The sequence below is a fragment of the Peromyscus californicus genome, unplaced genomic scaffold (assembly GCF_007827085.1).
Source record: "Peromyscus californicus insignis strain IS unplaced genomic scaffold, ASM782708v3 Scaffold_1__1_contigs__length_55948999, whole genome shotgun sequence".
Lineage (NCBI taxonomy): Eukaryota > Metazoa > Chordata > Mammalia > Rodentia > Cricetidae > Peromyscus > Peromyscus californicus.
Window position 1 is genome coordinate 25,177,614 of NW_026294492.1, and position 21,309 is coordinate 25,198,922.

Genomic DNA, 21,309 nt, shown 5'->3' on the forward strand with positions numbered 1-21,309 from the left:
TGGTGGTGTACGCTTGTAATCCCAGCACTTGGTAGGCAGAGCTAGGTAAGTCTCTTTGTGTTCAGGGATACAGCCAGCATTGGATACACACGCCTTTAATCTCAATACCAACCATAGAAGACCTGGAGGTCTGTACAGACAGGCAGTGACGAGGCGGTCATGTGGTTGGGTTTACAACCAATGAGAAGGCAGAGCATAAAGTCTATATAAAGACTTTAACACAGGAAGTAGCTCTCTTTCGGAGAGGTAGGACCACCACAGGAGGACGGGTAAGGTTTTTGCTCTTAGCTCTGACTTCTTGGCTTTCTTCTTTGCATTGGTTCTGTGTTTCTTATTTAATAAGACGGTTGGTTACATCTACAGTGTACCACAGGCTTGCCCACAGGGCAATCTGGGGGGGGCAATTAAGGTTCCCTCTTCCAAAATGATGGCAGCTTGTATCAAGTTGACAGGAAACTAGTCAGCATGGGTATTTGTCACAGGACAGTCTGTAGACAGACTCTGCTTACCGTGTCAGATCAGCTATACTGCCGTTCATCTTTGTTTCTTCCAACTGTGAATCTGTAACAGGAGCCAAGAAACTGTTAGCATAGTGACTGCTGACGTCATCTAACAGAACCCCCTTCATTTAACAATTAAGGGAGCAAAGATGAAGTCACACCCATCGTGACGCTGATGAGTGGTACAGCACAGCTATCGAGTTTTGTTTTGCTTTTTAAGCATACTATCCTGTCTTCGTCATGTACTAGAAGTGACCCAGGAGAAGCCCGGACTGGGAACGCAGCGCTGGGGGAACACAGAGATCCCGATACATCTTCCCCTTCAAAGATGTCTGTCCCACATCCACATCTGTGGTAGAGGAATAAAGGTAATGGACCTCCTGCACCAAACTCTTGGTAGTTCATCTTTGTCCATTCTCCTCTCCCATACTTTGGGCTCTACATGAAGATGTAGGGACAGAGAAGCCCGAGGAAAGGAAACAATGGAGGATGGAGCTGTCTGACTGACTTTGGAAGGAAAGATGTCAGAGAGATGGGCGTACTCTCCAGGCACACCCTCTTTTTCAACTTTCTTCCACTTCAAGTGGAAAGAGTCCTAAAGCAGGTCCACAGTTGATCAGTCATCAGCCTTGAGCTGACCCATAAGGATAGAATCATTCTTACCTCTGAGTTTCCGGATCTGTTTTAGAGATCTGTTTTGTTGCTTGGAAGTCTAGAAAGACACAAAGAGAAACTAAGTCAGGGTTACGTTCTAGTTTGGGGATTTTATTGACAACACATCTCATCTCATCTAGGGGATAGCGATATGTTTTATCAGTTGTCATCTGCAAACATATCATTAGTTACCATCTCATTTATTTAGTTGTGAATAATGGATTACATATCCTAAGGGACCAGCAAGATGCCAGCAAGATGGCTCTGTGGGCACAGGTGTTTGACACCAATCCCGATGACATGAGTCCCATCTCTGGAGCCCACATAGTAAAAGGAGAAAAGCAATTTGCACAAGTTGTGCTCACCTCCACGTGCATGCCATTTGTCCATGCGTGCACCCACATGCAAATTAGTAAGTGATTAAACAAACCTAAGTCCTAGATTATTATGTGTAGTCCTGAGAGTCTAGAGGTAAATATGAGTCCTGTGCTCTAGAGACTTGCATTAGTAAGGAAAACAGTCAACTAAACAGGTAAGATGCCATGTGGGAGCCAGCAAAATGGCTCAGTGGCTGAAGGCACCTGTTGCCAAGCGTTGGCAACCTATGTTCAATCCCTGTGGCCAGTATGGTAGATGAAAAGAACTGACTTGTTTAAAATAACCCTGGACTTGAATTATAACCTGTTTTTATGTTCAAGCTATCTGTGTATTATTTCTCCTGCAGTTGTACATAAAATGATTTTACATTCAAAAAAAGGACAAATACTATAGAATTGTATTACATGAAATATATAGAATATACAATTTCATAGAGACAGAGAGATTAGACGTTATCTCAAGATGGAGAAGAAAGGAATATAGAGCAATGATTTCCTAAGTACAGAATCTCTGTTTTGTGTGATGGAAAAGTCCCACAAATGGACAGTAGTATCAGGACATAATATCATGAATGTAATAAATTAATACAATTAATGTAATTAATGAATATCATAAATACAGTTATTGAATGAATACTGCAAATGTAATCAATGAATACCACAAATGTAATTAATATCATGAGTGTAATTAATGAATACCATGGATGTAAATAATAAATAAGTAAATAAATGAAAATAAAGGTCTGCTAATAATCAAAAGTAACCACAAACAGAAGTGTAAGGGAGCAATTTACTGGACCAAAAATTAAGACATATCATAAAACGAGTTCATAAGAACAGGAGCAGGCAGGTGAGATTTAAAAACAAAAAAGTTCTGAAATAATCAGGAGGCAGAGGCAGAAGAATTTCTCTGTATTTGAGGACAGCCTCAAATAAATAGTGAGTTCCAAGACAGTTAGGGCTATATAGAGAAACCAGTCTCAAAACAAACAAAAAAACCCCCTCAAAATCCAGCTCTGAAATAAATTCACTTACATATGGCAGCTTAATTGAAGAGAGCTCCACATAGTGACAAGAAATGATTCCATAGCTGTGATAAGTGCTGTCAACTTGCAAAAATCTAGAATCATGTGGACCTGTGCCTCTGAGCATGCCCATGGGGAACCATCTTGATAACCATACCTGGGGCGCCACTGTGGTGGCGCCATTCTCTGACTGGGATCCTAGACTGTGTCAGTGGGGAAAGAGAAGTGAGCTACAGTTTGGACTCATCATTCATCTCCGCTTCTTTACTGCAGATGCAACGTGACTCGCTAGCCTAGGCCCCTGCAGCTGTGACCTCCTCTACCACGATGGACCAATGGATCATATCCTTGGTTGATGGTGAGCTGAAGTGAACCCCCCTCCCCCGTTAAGGCTCTTTTTTTAGGGCATTCTGTGACAACGACAGAATAGAAACTAAGACAGTGGCAAACAGTGAGAAAAATAAAAGTGGATCATTTCTCAATATGGGATTCAGAGATGGGCTCTAAGTGGGTTGAGAATTCAAATGTCGAGGGGCTGGAGAGATGGTTCAACCGCTAAGAGCAGGGGCTACACTTACAGAGGACCCAGGTTCGGTTCCCAGCACCCACATGGTGGCTTATAACTTCAACTCCAGTTTCAGAGGATCTGATCTCTTATGACCCCTGGAAGTACCAGGCAACATGTGGTGCACATGTACACTTACTTGCAGGCAAAATCCTCATATACATAAAATACAAAAAAAAAAATCTCAAGTTTTATGAAAGAATTCAAGTGTGAAAAATAATGTAATTTTTTTGTTTGTGCATGTGCACAAGGTTACACAAGTGTGCAGGGGTGTGCCTGCTTATGTGGCATGTGCACATGGAGGCCAGAGGTCAGCCTCAGGCATCATTCCTCAGGTGCCACCCACCTTGATTTTTGAGACAAGGTCTCTCATTGGCCTGGAGCTTGTCAAGATCTGAACTGTCTGGGCGGGGAGCCCCAAGGATATGCCTGTCTCTACCCCCAGCCCAGGGCTGGTATTACAAGTGTGTGCCACTGAGCACAGATCTCTTACACAATTCTAGGGATGGAAGTCAGGTCCTCAGGCTTGTAAAGCAAGTACTTTACTGACTGACAGATCTCCTCATCCCTAAAAACTGCTTCCAAGCAGTCTGTTCTTTGACTTAATAACTAGAAACTCGTGAGAACTGAGAAGCATTGATATGTGAGTGTTAGGACAGCAGAAGCCAAAGAACAGCTGAATTAAGTAGATTCAAAAATGCTGAAAACGGAAGAGGAAGAATCTTAATACTTGGCCCTGAATAAAAGAGTTAGCATATCCGCATGAACAGTAAGGGGAAGAGCTGCCGTGTTCTTAGAAATATAGGGCATGAGAAAACAACAGAATAAATTCTTTTTTTTTTTTAAGATTTATCTATTATGTACACAGAAGAGGGTGCCAGATCTCATTACAGATGGTTGTGAGCCACCATGTGGATGCTGGAAATTGAACTCAGGACCTCTGGAAGAGCAGTCGGTGCTCTTAACCTCTGAGCCATCTCTCCAGCCCAGGATAAATTCTTGAATGTGTTATAAGAAAGCAAGTGCCTACCTAGAGTTGTACTTAGTGGAACTACTCAAAAATGTAAGATAGAGTGCAGAAGTTTGTTAATAAACATAAACATAGTACACCTACTGGGCTGGCCAGAACTTACAGAATGATGATGAGTCTGAGTGTTTGGAATTTATCCAAAGAATGTGTGGAGGTTAAATGTGACAGAGACACGTGCCCATCAGCGTTTCCTGCAGCACTATACATAATAACTGAGTTATGGAACCAACCTATGTGTGCAACAATGGAGGAATGGATGTTAAATGTGTGTGTGTATACACAATGGACTTTTTCTGTCACCAAGAACAAGGTTACATAGTTTTCTCAGGAAAAGGGATGCTTTATAGGAACTCCTATAAAGCAGCTAAGCCAGCCTCAGAAAGACAACATCAAATGATTCTTCTCCTTTGTGGGTCCTAATTTCATAGAGTGCATAACCTCACAGATGTAAACATGCCATGAAAGTAGAAATGACTGGAAGAGTTAAGGACACTGTGGGGAGACAGTGAAGGAGAGTGGGGAGGGAGGGGACTGTGCGCAGTGTAACAGTACCAGATACAGTAGATACACACAGTGAAATGATGTTTACATAATGCAGGACTATTTCAACATAGCACAGTGGTCAATACACTACCCCATAGTAATAACACAAAGTGGGGGTTGCCATGGTCATAGCAATGGTGCAGAAAAACCAAACATGTACTCATGTGGTTTATTTGTTTTTTTTAAGACACTCAACAAAATAGAAATACCTGGGAACTCCCCCCAACATACATTGGGTCCAGTGTTATCCCCCAAATTGATATGTTGAAATCCTAACCCGCAAAGTAATGGTATTAGTAGATGGGGTGTTTGGGAGGTGTCCATGTCATGAGATGGAAAAACTACAAAACACTGTTGTAGAGAGTAAATAGTAAATAAGACATCCTTTGTTCATGATCAGAAGGTTTGATGGTAAAATGACATTACCAACACAATCTATAGATTCTGTAGGGATGCTGTGTAATCCCTACCCAAACCCCAGTGACCTTTTTTGCATAAATGAAAACCCTGTCCTAATAATCCCTATGGAATTACAGAGATCCCTCAGGAGCCAAAACAACCTTGAAAAAGAACAGTCAGGGCTGGAGGGATGGCTCAGCGGTTAAGAGCACTGGCTGCTCTTAGAGAGGTCCTGAGTTCTCAGCAACCACATGGTGGCAGGCAGGGATATATGCAGACAGAACATTGTATATATAATAGATAGATAGATAGATAGATAGATAGATAGATAGATAGATAGATAGATAAAAAATAAATAAAAAGAACAGTCAGAAGACCCATACTTTCTGATTTTAAAACTTTGTACAGAGCCAGGTGGTGGTGGTACACACCTTTAATCCCAGCACTCAGAGACTGGTGGATCTCTGTGAGTTTGAGATCAGCCTGGTCTACAGAGTGAGTTCCAGGACAGCCAGGGCTACACAGAGAAACCCTGTTTTGAAAAACCAAAAAGAAAAAGAAAAACAGTGTACAAAACCACAGTACTCAAAAATAGTTGTGGTTTAAGAATAGACCTATAGAGTACGGTGGTGGTGGTGCACGCCTTTAATCCCAGCACTCGGGAAGCAGAGGCAGGCAGATCTCTGTGAGTTTGAAGACAGCCTGGTCTACAAAGTGAGTTCCAGGACAGCCAGGACTGTTACATAGAGAAACCCTGTCTCTAAAAACAACCAAAAAAATTATTTTAAAAATAGACCTTTAAGATCAAAGGAATCTAATATTAAAAGTCAGCTGATTCTCTACATAGGCACTATGACCATTCAATGCAAAAAGAATAAGCTTCAGCCAATGGTGCTGAGGCAACTGGATAACCCCATGTAAAGGAATGAAGTTGGGCCTTTTACTTCATATCATATTTAAAAACAAACTGGAGATGGAGTGAAAACCTAAACGTAAGAACTATTTAAGTTATGAAACTCTTTCCAGATAAAAAAGAGGCGAGCCGGGCGGTGGTGGCGCAAGCCTTTAATCCCAGCACTCGGGAGGCAGTGAGTTCGAGGCCAGCCTGGTCTCCAAAGCGAGTTCCAGGAAAGGCGCAAAGCTACACAGAGAAACCCTGTCTCGAAAAACCAAAAAAAAAAAAAAAAAAAAAAAAAAAAAAAAAGAGGCGAAGAATTAGGCTTGGGGAGATGGTTCAGTGGTTAACAACAGCACATACTGCTCTTGCAGAGGTCCCAAGTTTGATTCCTAGCATCCATATTACACCACTCACAATCCCCTGTAACTCCAGCTCCAGGGGGATCCAGCACCTCTGGCTTCTGCTGGCACCTGTGCTCATGCTCACACTCACAATTACACAAACACACAATTTTATACACACACACACAACACACCTTTTTAAAAATAATAATAATATATCTAAGCAAGAGAAAGGAGTGTAATGGTTAATTTATGCCGACTTGGCTAGGCTATGGAGCCCAGTTGTTTGGCCATATATTAGTCTAGAACATTTCTTTGACAGTAATTTTACATATGATTAACATTTAAAATCAGTACACTTTAAAGCAGATTGCCTTCCATACTGTGAGTGGGCATCACCCAATCAGCTGAAGGCTTTAAGAGCAGAGGCCAGAACTCCCTGAAGAGGAAAGAATCCTTCCACAAGACTCAAGCACACAAAAGTGTACCCATTTTTTTCTAGCCTGCCCTGTCCTGCAGAGTTTGGGCTTGGGACAATGACATTAACTCTTACCCAAGTTTGTCTATGAATTTCAGAGGAGCTATGAGAGCCTATTTCTTAACCTTAGTATATCCTCCTTTGTGTCTGTGTCTGTGTGTGTGTGTGTTTTTGTGTGGTAGGTATATGTGGGGGGTGTGTGTGTGTGTGTGTGTGTGTGTGTGTGTGTGTGTGTGTATGTGTGTGTGTGTGTGTGATAAAGAACAACCTGGTCTTTATTCCAGATTCTTAGTACAAAACTCCAAAAACCCTTGCAATTCCCTGAGTGTTGAGGGTGTCTGTTACATTAATGAGATGGAAATTCGGATTTGCTTCTATTTTTAATTGAGGAAGCTGGAACAATCATCATTCTAAAATCTAATTAAGACCTGACCAGTCAATATATTTATGCATAGATGCATAAATCTCAAACAAAATATCAGCAAACTGAATCTAATGAATCTAATTAAAGTATTGGGACCAACATTACAAATGTGTTATACGTATCTTAGGAATTCACAGCTGGTTTATTATCTTACATTCTCATGCAACTCAGTACATTGATTGAACAAACAAGAAAAAATATATGACCATCTAAATAGAGGCAGGAAATATACTTAATATTTAGCACCCAGTATAAAGAGATTTAATTTAAAATTTTAGAAGGTTTTTTTTAAAAATTAACACTAATTCTTGCTAAAACTTCCTTAACTTGGAAGAGAGTATTTGAAAAACATACACAACTGGTGAATTATTGAAAAATGTCCTTGACTTAATAAAGAGACAGATACCCACAACACATTGCTACTGAATATTGTACCGGAAGTCATAATCATAAATGAAGGCAAGGAGAACCAAGACATAATGTTGGAAAAGAGGTAATAAAACTTGTTATTTACACATGGCATGATTTAGAGTATATTCCTACAGGAGGATAAAGTCAAAGTGATACACTTAGCAGGGTTCTCTAAGCAGCTCAATATGAAAAGATCTGTTGTATTCTCAGGTTTCGGTATCATTTGTATAAAATGGTATTTACAAGGGGTGGTGGTAGTGCACATCTTTAATTCCAGCACTTGGGAAACAGAGGCAAGTGGATCTGTGTGAGTTCAAGGCCAGCCTTGTCTCAAAGTGGATTCCAGGGCAGCCAGGGCTACACAGGAAAACCCTGTCTCAAAAAATAAAAAAGTAATTATAATATTATACCAGGCCTGTGGATGTAGTTCAGTGGTGGACTGCTTGCAGAGAGCATAAGACTCTGGATTTGATCCTTAGCAATAAAATAAGTAAATAGATAGATATAGATAATAGATAGATAGATAGATAGGTAGATAGATAGATAGATAGATAGATAATATGGATAAGATAGATAGATGATAGAAAGATAGATAGATTTAAATTTAGATGATGATGATGATGATAGATAAAAATAAAATGCCATGCCAAATCACACATTTTTGTCTCCTGATGATTATCATTACCTATGAACTATGTCACCTCTTCCTACCAGAAAACAAATTCTGATAAATCTTAGAACCAACTTCCTCATGGTTTTAGTTCATGTTGAGCTGCTGAATTAGAATACTTACAATCAGTTCATTTATGAGGGAGAGAGGTTTAGTTGGCTTCATGGTTCCAGATGTCTAAGATCCTAGAGCTAGCATGTCCTTCCCTTCACACGAGGATGTCTAAGAGCCTAGTGCTAACATGTCTTTAGCTACACATGAGGATGTCTAAGAGCCTAGTGCTAGCATGTCCTTAGCTTCGCATGAGGTCTTTGCATAGCTTCAACTCACAGCAGAGGCAGAGGAGCAAGTGGATGTGTGTGGAAGACAAAAGGGGTCCCGTCTCCTGTGGCAGCGAACCCAGTCCTCAGAGAGTGAGGAGCCATGCCTGTGAGACCTTATTCTAGAAAGAATGCATTAAACCCGCTTGAAGGTCGCACTTTCCAACCCTGCTCCCCTGGCAAATGCATTTCTACATGAGTTCTGGATAAATCTCAACTCACTCACATGAAGTACAAGAGGCAGCAGTTGTCAACTGACAACACGGAGGGGCATTACCATTTTTCCTGATTTCAGAATATTTTATACATGTGTACAATAAAATATAATCATACCCACCCCTCCCCACTCCAACTTCCCCCATACATACCCCACAATATATCCACCTCCCAACTTCATGCTTTCTTTTTTATAACCCACTAAGTCCAGTTAGTGTTGCCTAGATGTGTATGGCTACACCGCATGGGTATTTGATCAACAAAATGTTGATTGTGAAATCTAGAGAAATGACCCTTTTATCCAATACATGAATGAAACTAATAAAATAAAAGAGAGACTCTGTAGATTAGAATACAGAAACATATTGTTCAATCTCAACATTCAATATTGAGTTGGGCTAAATAATAATTTATGCCATTAAGTTTCTCCGTGACTATTGGAATTTAAATGCTGGTGGGTATTTGAGGTATTAAGGAATTATTCAGATTTTATTGTTACATTTTTAGGTGTAATAATGATATTGTGATTTACCTGTTTTTCTTTTCTTTTTTTTCTTTGTGGAGTGGGGCAGGATCTCAAAATATACATACTAAAACATTTACCATGAAATTATTTCTGAATTGCCTCACAATGATTGAGTGACAGGTCTATGAAGATTCATCAGACAGCCTTTAATTTTTTTTCTTATACTAAGGATTGAATGTAGTGCCTTGTTCAGACTAGGCTCATTTACCAATTCTGTGTGCCTTTGATTTGCCTGAAATTATCCTCAATAAAAATCAAGGAAAGCCGGATGGTGGTGGCACATGCCTTTAATCTCAGCACTTGGGAGACAGAGGGAGGTGGGTCTCTGTGAGTTCAAGGCCAGCCTGGGCTACAGAGTGAGTTCCAGGAAAGGCGCAAAACTACACAGAGAAACCCTGTCTCAAAAAACAAAAACAAAAACAAAAAGGAAAAAAAATGGACCCGAGATGTAGCTCAGTGGTAGAGTGCTTTGCCTAGCATGAATTGGATCCTTACTAACACACACCTAACATACACCTAACACACACACACACACACACACACACACACACACACACACACACACTGCACAAATGAGTTGAATAGGCAGTTTACAAGAGAGAATTTCCAAATGGCTAATAAACCTGAGGCATTGCTCAGTGTTTAGTTATGGGGGTTGCACAGGAAATCACAATGCCACACACTCACTGGAATCACTGAAATGAGAGGTGGGTGTGCCAAGTCTGGGCAAGATGGCAGGACTGTGGGGGAGCCAGTCACTCATGGTCTGCTGACATGATCGAAAACTCAGAAGAGGCATGACCTACTAATGTTAAACACGTGCACCACGAACTCAAACAATTCTTCTCCTGATGGAAATAAAAATCCCACAGCAAAGTGTCACTTGATCTTCTTTGTCTCGTCATATGATTATAAATCTTTCTTTATTAAACAAAGTCACTCTACCGTCTGCCTCCCATCCCGTGTGATGGACAATACCCACAGCACTCTTACCTCATTCTTTTTCCTAAAGTTATGTCATATGAATGTGTCACTTCAGCTCGAGCTCCCAGACAGCACTTTCTCAGGATCTAGTACATTCTGCCTCGGTGTCTATTTGATAATAGATCCTAAAGCTACCGTTACTGCTACTTCCTTCTTTTCTTCTTCTCCTCCTCCTCTTCCTTCTTCTCCTCCTATTCCTTCTTCTTCTCTTCCTCCTCTTCCTTCTTCTCCTCTTCTTCTTTCTCCTCCTCCTCCTCCTCCTCCTCCTTTCTTCTTTCTTCTTCCCTCTTCCTCCTCTTCTTGGTTTTCTGAGACAGACTCTCCCTGTGTATTCCTGACTGTCCTGGAACACACTATGTAGACCAGGCTGACCTGGAACTCAGAGAGATCCTCCTGCACCATGCCCATCCTAAGGCTTCTTGAAGTGAATTAAGAGAAAGACAAACTGGGCAGTGGTGGTGCACGCCCTTAATCCCAGCACTTGGGAGGCAGAGGCAGGCATAACTCTGTGAGTTCAAGGCCAGCTTGGTATACAGAGTGAGTCAGGGATACACAGAGAAACCTTGTCTCAGAAAACCAAAACAAGGACGAAAAAATAAAAAAAGAAGCCATCTATCAACGCTGTCTCAACCCCCCTCTCCCCTCCATTCAGTTCTTCCTAAGGCCCAGAGGATAGGCATTTAGACAAACCTATAGGGTTCCAGCATGGAGAGAAGTGAGTTTCCAGAGAAAGTGGCTATCACGTACCTCTGTCTTGGCTGCCACCTTTGTTTGGCTCTGATACCAAGAAAACAACACCCATATTCCATAAACAAAGAAACCGAGTAGCATAAGGCTGAGATCTGTCGGCGATGGGAAAGCGAGCCCCCATATTAGGGACATTTCTCAAGCCTATGCCCCTCTCAACTACAGAGTATCTGTCTCTAGACTGAGATTCCATGACATCACAATAGACAGTACCAGGTAAAGCCAGTGTACACTCAGGTCCCAGCTGATGCCCTTCCCTGTGGCTGACCTTGGCTCTGAGCTCTAATAGCCAAAGCTCAGGGAAGAATCCATCTGTGAATCTTCTAGGGTCCAGGCAGACAAACTCGTCACTAAGGAAGGAGTGGCGAGGGAAAGTTTCAAAGGTCTTCCAAAATGACTTGTTCTGACTCCCAGTTTCTTTGCAGCCGGTCACTGTCATAGACTGGGATTGGGTCTACGGCCATCAATTTCACACTGGAGGTTAGAACACAGAGTCAAGTGGAATCCAAGAGTTGGGATAGTTGAAGTGGGAACTCTCAGGGACTTTGAGAGTTTGCCTAGTTGCTGTTGACCTGACAGACATCACACTAAGCAGTGGCCTTAAAGGATCTACAGTCTCACTGCCAAGTTTAAAGTAGTCATGGATCACCACACCATCTTATCAAGTCAACACAGTGCAAACAATATTGATGTGATCAATTCATGTGACCAAAATTATTCTTTTCATATAGGAACACTAATGAACCACTGACTGGTAGGCACCATTTCAGAAGACAAAGTCTCCCCCACCACACACACAGTATATTCTATCTATAGGGGCAGTACAATTAATATTCTTGGGAAGCCCACTAAAAAAGAAATAGTTAAATAAATACAGTGTGTATGCTTTATGAAGCACTATGCAATTTCTACAAGGATTTTAATTATAAAGAACTCTGACTTGTACATTGAGCACATGCTATATGGCAGGTGCTAGCTGTATACCAGCCTGGAGTCTTAGTTACATGCTATTATGATCAGGAATTCTGCTTTTGTTTTGTTTTTTCAAAACAAAGTTTCTCTGCATGGCCCTGGCCATCTTGGAACTCACTCTGTAGACCAGGCTGACTTTGAACTCAGTGATCCACCTGCCTCTGCATCCCAAGAGCTGGGATTAAAAGCATGCACCACCACTGCCTGGCAGGAATTCTATTTTTTAATACACTTTTTATTTCGTAGTAATCACAAAAGCTGTAATAGTAGTAACTAAACCCCATTTACCCTTTCTCCTCTATCCTTAGCATCTTTTTTTAAAATTTATTTTATGTGTATAGATATTTTGTCTGCATGAATGTCTGTGTACCACATGTGTGCCCAAGAGAGTCAGAAGAGGGCATCAGATCCCCTGGAACTGGAATTACAGACAGTTTTGAGCCACCATGTGGGTGCTGGTACTCAGCCCAGGTCCTGTGCAAGAACAGCTAGTGATCTTAACCACTGAGCCATCTCCCCAACCCCACTCTTTTGTTTTATTTTTGTTAGTCTGCTTGTTTTGGTTTTTGTTGTAGTTGTTGTTTGAGACAGGTTTCTCTGTGTAACAGCTCTGGCTGTTCTGGAACTCGATCTGTAGACCAGGCTGGCCTCAAACACAGATCTGCCTGCCTCTGCATCTCAAGTGCTAGGATTAAAGGCAAGTGCCACCACTGCCCGACCCCAGCTCCACTCTAAACATAAAGTTATAAAACTTTAGTACACTTATCCAGACCATGAGCTAAACCTTGGAGTTGGAGGCAGGAGTATCCAGATTCCAAGGTCATCCTTGGCTACCCTGCAAATTCAAAGCCAGCTTGAGCTACATAAACCCTATCTCAAAAAATAAAATAAAAGCATTGGCACGTTTACTATTAACTAAACTTCAGCCTTCATTTGGATCTCATATTTTCCCACCAATGTTCAGGATCTAATCCATAGTCCATGTTGCTGAAGACTAAACCCAGAGTTCTCTAGTGCTCTACCACAAAAGAAGGAGGGGGGAGGAGGAGGAGGAGGAGGAAGAAGAAGGAAGAAGAAGGAGGAGGAAGAAAGGAGAGGAAGGAAAAAGGAAGAAGGAGGAAGAAGGAAGGAGGAGGAGGAGGAAGAAGGAGAAGGAGAAGAAAGAAGAGGAGGAGGAGGAGGAGGAGGAGGAGGAAGAAATCCTTGAATTTGAGTCTCTGTGATGTTCTCTTTATGCTTAGACTGAAATTAGGTGTGTATGATGTGGTTGGAATGGAGAATACACAGCACTGGCATGCTCTCCCTATTCTAGCATACCAAGAGGGATCTGTTATCAGTATGTCCTGCTAGCTAGTCTCAAATACTTTGTAGGGGAGTGCATGCCACATTTCTCTACTGGAGTTATTTTCTTTTGTTCATACTTTGCTTCTAGAAGTGGCCTATCTATAAATCTAACTCCTATCGGAGGTATGGGGCTGGCATGATTAAGTCCCATCTCCTGGAGGAATACTGTAACACAACACATATTTGAAATTCTTGAGTAAGAAAGACTTGTCTCCCTCTCCCCACATTCTATTTGTTCACTTACATTTACTGGTATAGATGCGTGTATATTTCTTTTATACTTTGTGTTACGGCTCAATACTGTTGTCATTCATTTTGTTGCTCAAATTTTCCAGCTTTTGCTGTGAGACCCCTGGCTTTGTTAGTGGCAGCTGCAGTCTAGACCAGTGTTTCCAGGTTCGTGGCCTCTTATTCACCAGACTGAAATAAGGGGCTCACACAGATTTGCAAAGAAACACAAACTTTATTCAAGGCAAACTGATGGGACAGATTAGAAAGGAATATACAGTCAGGATTGACAATAAGCCACAGAAATGAAGGTCCTCAAAGGCTCCAGTCACTGTTTGGGACTTCTTTTATAGGGTTCAAGAGAAGGGGGAGTTCGGTTGCTTAGGGGGATAGTTTGGATGGCTCTACTCTGATTGACAGATTAAGTTATATAACTATTTCTCTAGTGTGCATGCCCCATCCCATAATACATTTGATTTTAATCATATCCAAGCCCAATTACAAATATGTGTAGGATGGCAAATAGATTTCCCTAGAAGTTCACTTTGAAGACAAAGTTTACCTTATTGTGCATCTACCCTAAACTAGTTCAGGCATATGTACTGAGAATACTTTTGAATAGACTCTGTCTATGTTTGATGATTGTTAAGGGGAGGAGAAACTTATTCTATAGTTCAGAGAGGGTGTGCATGCATCTCAGTGCAGGATAGGTGCATTATTTGGAGAGGAGCTGACACTTGTATTGTATGTGTGGGTAAATGTCTCAGATTTCAAGCACATTGTTAGCAGAGGGGTGTGTGTATAGCCCAAACCAAGTGGAGTCCCAGGTTGCTAAACTACCAACTATGCTTGCCTGCTTCATTCAGCAGTCTGGGGAACTCTGGGTTCTGAGAAGAAGGGTGAGGTACGAATTATACATCATTAAAAAATTAGAGCCAGTTAATTAATTAAAAAGAAGCATTGAATTCCTCCTGACATCCCCCAATACCCCACCACCACCACACACACACAGTGTTTATTTCTTCCAAGGCTATCTTATGGTTAACTGCTGGCCTGAGCTGCCTCCTGGGTCTGGAATGGCACTTCCCACTTCAGGTGTCAGGCCGCAAGGCCCATGCCCAGTCTTAGTCCTTGCTCCTGGAGCTTCATTTTTCTCCCAGCAGTAAAAGAGGAAGGACAACATCTGCCATGTTGTCAGTTCATCAATTCACAGAAACATGAACAGACATCAAAGGAAAGTGGTCCTGGAACAGTGGGAGTCAGCAATGCTGCACACGAAACTTGGGGAGATGTTGTTTACTGTATCGGCTGCCTCAGGGTGGGACAAAAAAATAAAGAGCTGAGTTTGGTGCTTTGGAATGGGGGAAGGCTGCCAACGAAGTTCACTCTCCCGTTAGGAGAGGTGACGGACGCCAATGAAATGCTCCAAGAAATTCCGGGGCTTGTCCAAAGATCTTGTCCTGAAGATGATTGGCTAGTAAAGAGGAGTGACCCTTTAGAGTTGGATGAATTAACAGTGAAGAGGCATATGAGAAATATGTGAAGTCCATGAGGAGTGAACATGGCACCTTCTACTTCCATCCCCAAATAAAAGTGGGAAGTAACCTGCGATAGCATGGGTGTCTTAAATTAGAGAAGTCCTGAAATAACTTTTAGCAATACCAATGGATAAGATACTATTCTCAACAGTGCTACTGAAGAAAGTCCCCAACTCCCCAGTGGATGCAGATAAACATAATGTACATATTTTTGTAAGACCCTAGACTAGGGGCTAAGCCCTGGTGTACAGAATTCATGAGATTATCTATGGTTAAAATTTATGTCGGGCGGTGGTGGTGGTGCACGCCTTTAATCCCAACACTCAGGAGGCAGAGGTAGGCGGATTGCTGTGAGTTCGAGGCCAGCCTGGACTACAGAGTGAGTTCCAGGAAAGGTGCAAAGCTATACAGAGAAACCCTGTCTCGAATTATGAGGCTGGGTGTGATGAGGAACCATCCTTTAATCTCAGCATTCCAACATGAAGAGCTCTGTTACTTTGAGTCTAGCCTGGTCTACATAGCAAGTTTCAGGCCAGCAAGAGTTACATGGTGAGACCCTACCAAAAAAAGATAGTGACTTATTTCTTGGATCTTGGTCAAAGACTTAATGTTTCTTCTCGTTAGAAATGCCTGGGAGCACAGGGAAGTGTTGTACAATGTCAGATGAAGGACAGTACTGTCTTCATTTCACCTTGAGCTGCATTGGCTGCTGTTGTTTTTCCACAGTGAATCTTTGCAGCTTCGTGAAAAAAACAACATTCATGGGCGCGCCAGACACACACACACACACACACACATGCACACGCACTCGCACACACACACACACACACACACACACACACACACACACACACACACACACACAGAGCAAACTCTGCTCAGCGCCTGTCACACTGTCAGCAGGATATATTTCTTTACCTTTTCCCACTTTACCAAAGTGTCTGGGTTCTCCAGAATGGCTTGCAAAACTTTCCAGGTCCTTGATCCCTGCCAGGTTTACGTGATGGCCTCCCGCTTCTTAAAGAAATGGTTTCTCTTATGCGTGTATGTGTTTGCCGGCAGGGGATGCCTACAAGTCCAGAGGAGGACAACCGATCGTCTGGAGTGACAGGTGGTGCTGAGCCACCTGATGTGGGTGCCTCGAACAGAACTTTGTCCTCTGTTGAGCCATCTCTCCAGGCGCCCCGCCACTGCCCCCTTTGAGATAGGGAACACTCTTAGAGGAGGCCAGTTTGGAACTCACAGTGCAGCTCAGGCTGGCCTCGAAACTGCAGCGATCCCTCTGCCTCAGTCTCCTCAGTGCTGCGAGGACACTTCCGGCTTTCCGAAGGATAGCCTACGCTGAGGCAGCTCGAGCCTGGGGCTCATGGGCTCCACTTATGGGGTCAACCCAACCCCATCGATCCCTACAGCCCCGAGAAGGCCAGCGCGATCATATCCTCTGCGCATGCTCACACCCGAGTCTCCGATTGGTCGCCTAGGGATGTTTTCCCAGGATGCTCTGCGCTGCTGTCATGTCTGCCCCCGTGTGCCTGTCTCCTCACAGGGGACGCTAGTCCTGTGGGTGTCTGGACGGTACCCGTGGCCACCAGACGCCGGCGACTTTGGTCCCTGCTCCTTTCGCTTCCTCCTCCCCCGTGGGACCCTCGCGGGACCCCGAATTGGGTCCAGTGATGCCGGGGGTGATGTGGACTCCGGAGCGGGCGCTTCTGAGGGGCTTCTCCACGGAGGCGGAGCGACTGTTGTGCCAGCAGGAGGGGCGCCTTGGCTCAGGTGGGAGAGCTGTGAGGACAGGGATGCCAGCCCTGGGTACAGAGGAGGGGTCAGCAGGGGGGAAGTTTTGTTCGATGGCCTGAGATCTGGTGCTCTGGGAAAGTTCCCGAGAGACAGACTTGAGCTGATTTTCTTCACTTAGGACTGACATGTAAAAGAGAATTCGTCAGGGGGAAAAAAAATCGCGGTTGTAACAGTATTGAGGCAGGCATGAGCTGGGGAATATGAGGGAATCACGAGAGCACCTGTGTGTTTGGATGGGCCTCCTGGGAGAGAATATTGAAGGTAGGACCTCGGCAAAGGAAACTTCTGTGTCGGTTGGAATCTTTGTGAATTTCCCGAAGAAGGGTACTACGCCTATTATTATTATTGTTGTTGTTGTTATTATTACTATTACTACTACTATTATTATTATTATTTCTGTGTGACCTCCACTTTGCTGCTCATAGTCATTGTAGGTATCCTGTAATTCTAGGAGGGGTAGTGTTGGTAGAGTGAGAAGGATTTGCTCAAGACTTAGTGATTCCTGTATAGCCAGCATTCTGTTTATACCGTTGTGTATATTAAAATATTTATGTAATGGATTATCATTTACACTTAAATTCTGTTGGCTTGTGGGCCTGATTTTTTTTTTAATTACAGATATTGGAGTTTTTTTAGACTTGCTGTTGGAAGGGAGCTATGAGGCCATGTTCTTACATTCATTGACACGAAATATATTCAACTCCACAATGATGGCTGAAGAAAAGATTGACAGCTACCTGGAGAAGCAGATAGTAAATTTCCTGGGTTGCTCTACGGATTTGGAGGAAATTGAAAGGTAGAATTTTATTTGAAATTTCCACAGAGAAACTACTCTTGTGCAGAGGGCTGGAGAGATGGTTCAGTGATTAAGAGCACTTACTGCTGTTTCAGAGGACTCAGGTCCAATTGCCAGCACCTGCATGGTGACTCACAAGTGTGCAACTTCAATTCCAGTGGATCCAACATCCTCTTCTGACACCCATGGGTATCAGGCACATATGTAGTGCGCATATATACATCAAATGAATAAATAAATTTTGGATACTGTTATGGCAGCTTGGCACCAGAAAGGCCCTGCTATTTAGCAGTTGTTGATAAACCTGAACTCACGATTGTGTCAGGTAATCTCCGTGAGGTCTCTGGTCCAGATCTTCCAGAATGAGAAGTGAAAGTGGTGTGGGATCAAAATGAGTTTTGTGTATGAGAATGACACATGCCTGGGAGTCACTGCTACTCTTCCCAGAGCTTAGGTTTGGTAAGTGTTAGCTCTCAACTTGTGTCCTTTTGCTTCTTGTTGTTTCTCATTTTGTTTTGTTTTGGGGCAGAGTCTCACTATGTAGCCTTGTCCTGGAACTCACTATGGAGACCAGGCTGGCCTCAGACTCACAGAGATCCACCTGCTTCTCTGCCTTTCAAGGGCTGGGATGAAAGGCACGTGCTTTAAAGGGGGCAGCTCTTTTCTTTTTCTTTTTTAAATGTGTAAATGTACCTTGAATCCTGCTATTTCTGGGTTGCTGAAAGATGCTTGCATTTCCATTTGCTATGTCTCAGATTGTTATCTCTGAAGTGATCAGAGAACTCCATGTGTTTATCATGGAACCCTCAGTTTACCTTTCCTCAGTTAGGATGCCTGCACACTGGTTAAATCTAAGCCTTCTAGAGGCTTCTGTTTTATTGGTATACGTTGTTAGCTTACTTCTTCTCATCCACCCATGATGTCTGTCTAGAATTCTTAGCCATCTCCAAAATGCCTATAATATCATTCTACCCTGATGTTTACAGAACAGTTTCAGACAGTCCTCCAAAGAATAAGCCAACTAACTCGTTAGGCTGTAAAGATAAATAAGACCTAACACAGATTCATAAATAGTTCATAATTCGGTTTCATTTTTTTCTAATTTCCAAGAGTGTCATTCTTGATTTTGTTGTTGTTTGTGATCGTGTCCTGTATTACACGTTTGGCCAGGGGTTTGCAATAAACTCCAGGCTGGCCTCAAACACATAATCCTTTTGCCTTAGCTCCCCAAATTTGGGGATTACAGGGATATACCCCCATGCCCAGCTCCAGCTCATTTTTGATTCTGGGTTTTTTTTTCTTTCTCTTTTGCCACTGAGGATTGAACTTCAGACTTCTCACATTCTACCATTAAGCTGTATCCCTAACCCTTTTTTCTACTTTTCATTTTGAGGCAGGGTCTTACTAAGCTGTCCAAGGTGGCTTTGAATGTGTGATTCTTTTGGATCAGCCTCCTGAGGAGCTGGGACTGCAGGCTTCAGCACCAGGCCTGGCTTTGTTTCTGATTCTTCTTTGCTGGCTGATGTGTTTCTCCTATAGTAAAGTTAGCCTCCTCTTCCTTTCCCCAGCACCACATGCACGCACACAAATGCATTATTCATAGGTGCACCAGAATTGTAGTTTGAAAAGAGGCACTTGGTGTGACCTCTTTCAGGGTACACTCTCCAAGAGAATGTGTTGGTGATGGGGAGATTCTGTGTCTCTTGTAGTCAGTATGGTAGCCACTTCTCATACTTGGCTATTGAGTACTTGAAATACGGAAATTGTGAGTGGAGACTGCATTTTAGATTTAAGTTAAATTAGATTTACATCTATGTTAACATTTTTTAAAAGATTATCTATTTTTATTTTGTATGTATGGGTGTATTTCGCCTATACCAGTGTGTTCCGTGTGCATGCAGTGCATGTGGAGGCCAGAAGAGGGCAGCAGATCACCTGGAAATGAGTTACAGACAGTTGTTAGCAGCCATGTGGGTGCTGGGAATAAAACCTGGGTTCTCTGGAAGGGCAGCCAGTGCTGAGCCATTTCTACAGCTCTAGATTAAATTCAATTTAAAAGTCTCATGTAGCTAATGGATTTATTGGACATTGAAGATATAAATTGTACTTAGGATAGTTTCAGCTATTACTTGATGGTTTCTTTTTTTCTTTTGTTTTTTGTTTTTCCAGACAGGGTTTCTCTGTGTAGCTCTGGCTGTCCTGGAGTTACTCACTCTGTAAACCAGGCTGGCCTTGACTTACAGAGATCCACTTGCCTCTGCCTCCTGAGGGCTGGGATTAAAGGTGCACACCACTATTGCCCAGCCTAGTGTTTTTTTTTCTTAATTAAGCTGAAATTAAGTAATATTCGTACAAGCATATGGCGATGGTGGTTGATATTTGTTTATTTTCTGTGCTGGTTAGTTTCTGTCAAATTGACACAAATCTAGATATATATGGGAACAGGGAATCTTAATTGAGAAAAGCCTCTGTAAGATTGGCCCAAGCAAGTCTGTAGGGCATTTTCTTGATTAATGATTGATGTAGGAGGGCCCAGCTTACCATGGCCATACTGGGTGGATAGTCCTGAATGATACTGGAAAGCAGGTCGAGGAAAACCATGGAGAGCAAGCAAGCAAGCAAGTAGCATTCTTCCATGGCCTCTGCTTTAGTTCCTACCTTCAGGTTCCTGACTTGAGTTCCTGTCTTGATTTATCTCACTATGGAGTGTGACCTGAGGATTGTAAGCTGAATTGAACCCTTTTCTCCCCAAGTTGCTTTTGGTCGTGTACTTGGTATTTTTTTTTTTTTTTTTTTAAATCCCAGCACTAGAAACCCTAACTAAGACCTTTACCATTCTTGTCTCTAGACAGCAGCTGGTTTTCCTACTTGGTGTGAGTAGCTTGCAGTTGTTTGTTCAGAGCAACTGGACTGGGCCTCTCGTGGACTTGCACCCTCAGGATTTCTTACCACCTGTTCTGCTTGAGCGGTTTAGTGAGGTATGCTTCTTGGACATGTTATGTATACTTTTTTTTTTTTTCTAAATGTAGTTCTTTTCAAACAAGTGCTTGTAAATTGGAGTTAACAGTAGATAGGAAAGAGATGACTGTGTTTGCACAAACTGCTAAGAATGCTGGCTTCATTGATCTTCTGACCTCCATACATGCTGTGGCATTTGCATTGGACTTACACATATACACCTGCACATGTAATAACACATGTACATTACATGCATGCACATTTGCATGCACACACACACAAAGACTATGTCTCCTTTGCACTCAGCACCTAGTTGAGAGAGTAGACGTGATCATTGTCATAGAGCAGAGCTTCTGATGGTTCTCTCTAGATCTTGAGCCCTGTCTTGAATCAGTGGTTACATGGGCCTGGGGCTGGTGAGGTCCTTTCAGCTCTTTTCTTGTGGGTTTGCAGCTTCCTCTTTTTGCCTTTTGAGTTCTATGAACAGTTGGATCCTCTTTTCTATTTTGATTGTACTGGGAGTCGAACCCATGGCTCAGCATGTTAGGCAAATACTCTACCACTGAGT

General features: G+C 42.6%; 1 protein-coding gene across 14 annotated transcripts in view; it reads left to right on the top strand.

Annotated features, from left to right (window-relative positions):
* Ttc27 (tetratricopeptide repeat domain 27) overlaps positions 1 to 21,309 on the top strand; it is a 220,406-nt gene that overhangs the window by 69,220 nt on the left and 129,877 nt on the right. For 5 of the 14 annotated variants that reach the window (XM_052746263.1, XM_052746264.1, XM_052746265.1 and 2 more), the window contains exons 1-2: positions 16,557 to 16,963; positions 20,632 to 20,761. In XM_052746263.1, coding sequence (XP_052602223.1) covers positions 16,557 to 16,963; positions 20,632 to 20,761 — 537 coding nt within the window. Of the gene's footprint in view, positions 1 to 720; positions 869 to 2,829; positions 2,915 to 16,556; positions 16,964 to 16,984; positions 17,249 to 17,605; positions 17,784 to 20,631; positions 20,762 to 21,309 lie in introns of those variants that run through there. The other 9 variants (XM_052746271.1, XM_052746273.1, XM_052746272.1 and 6 more) reach the window with 6 other exon arrangements.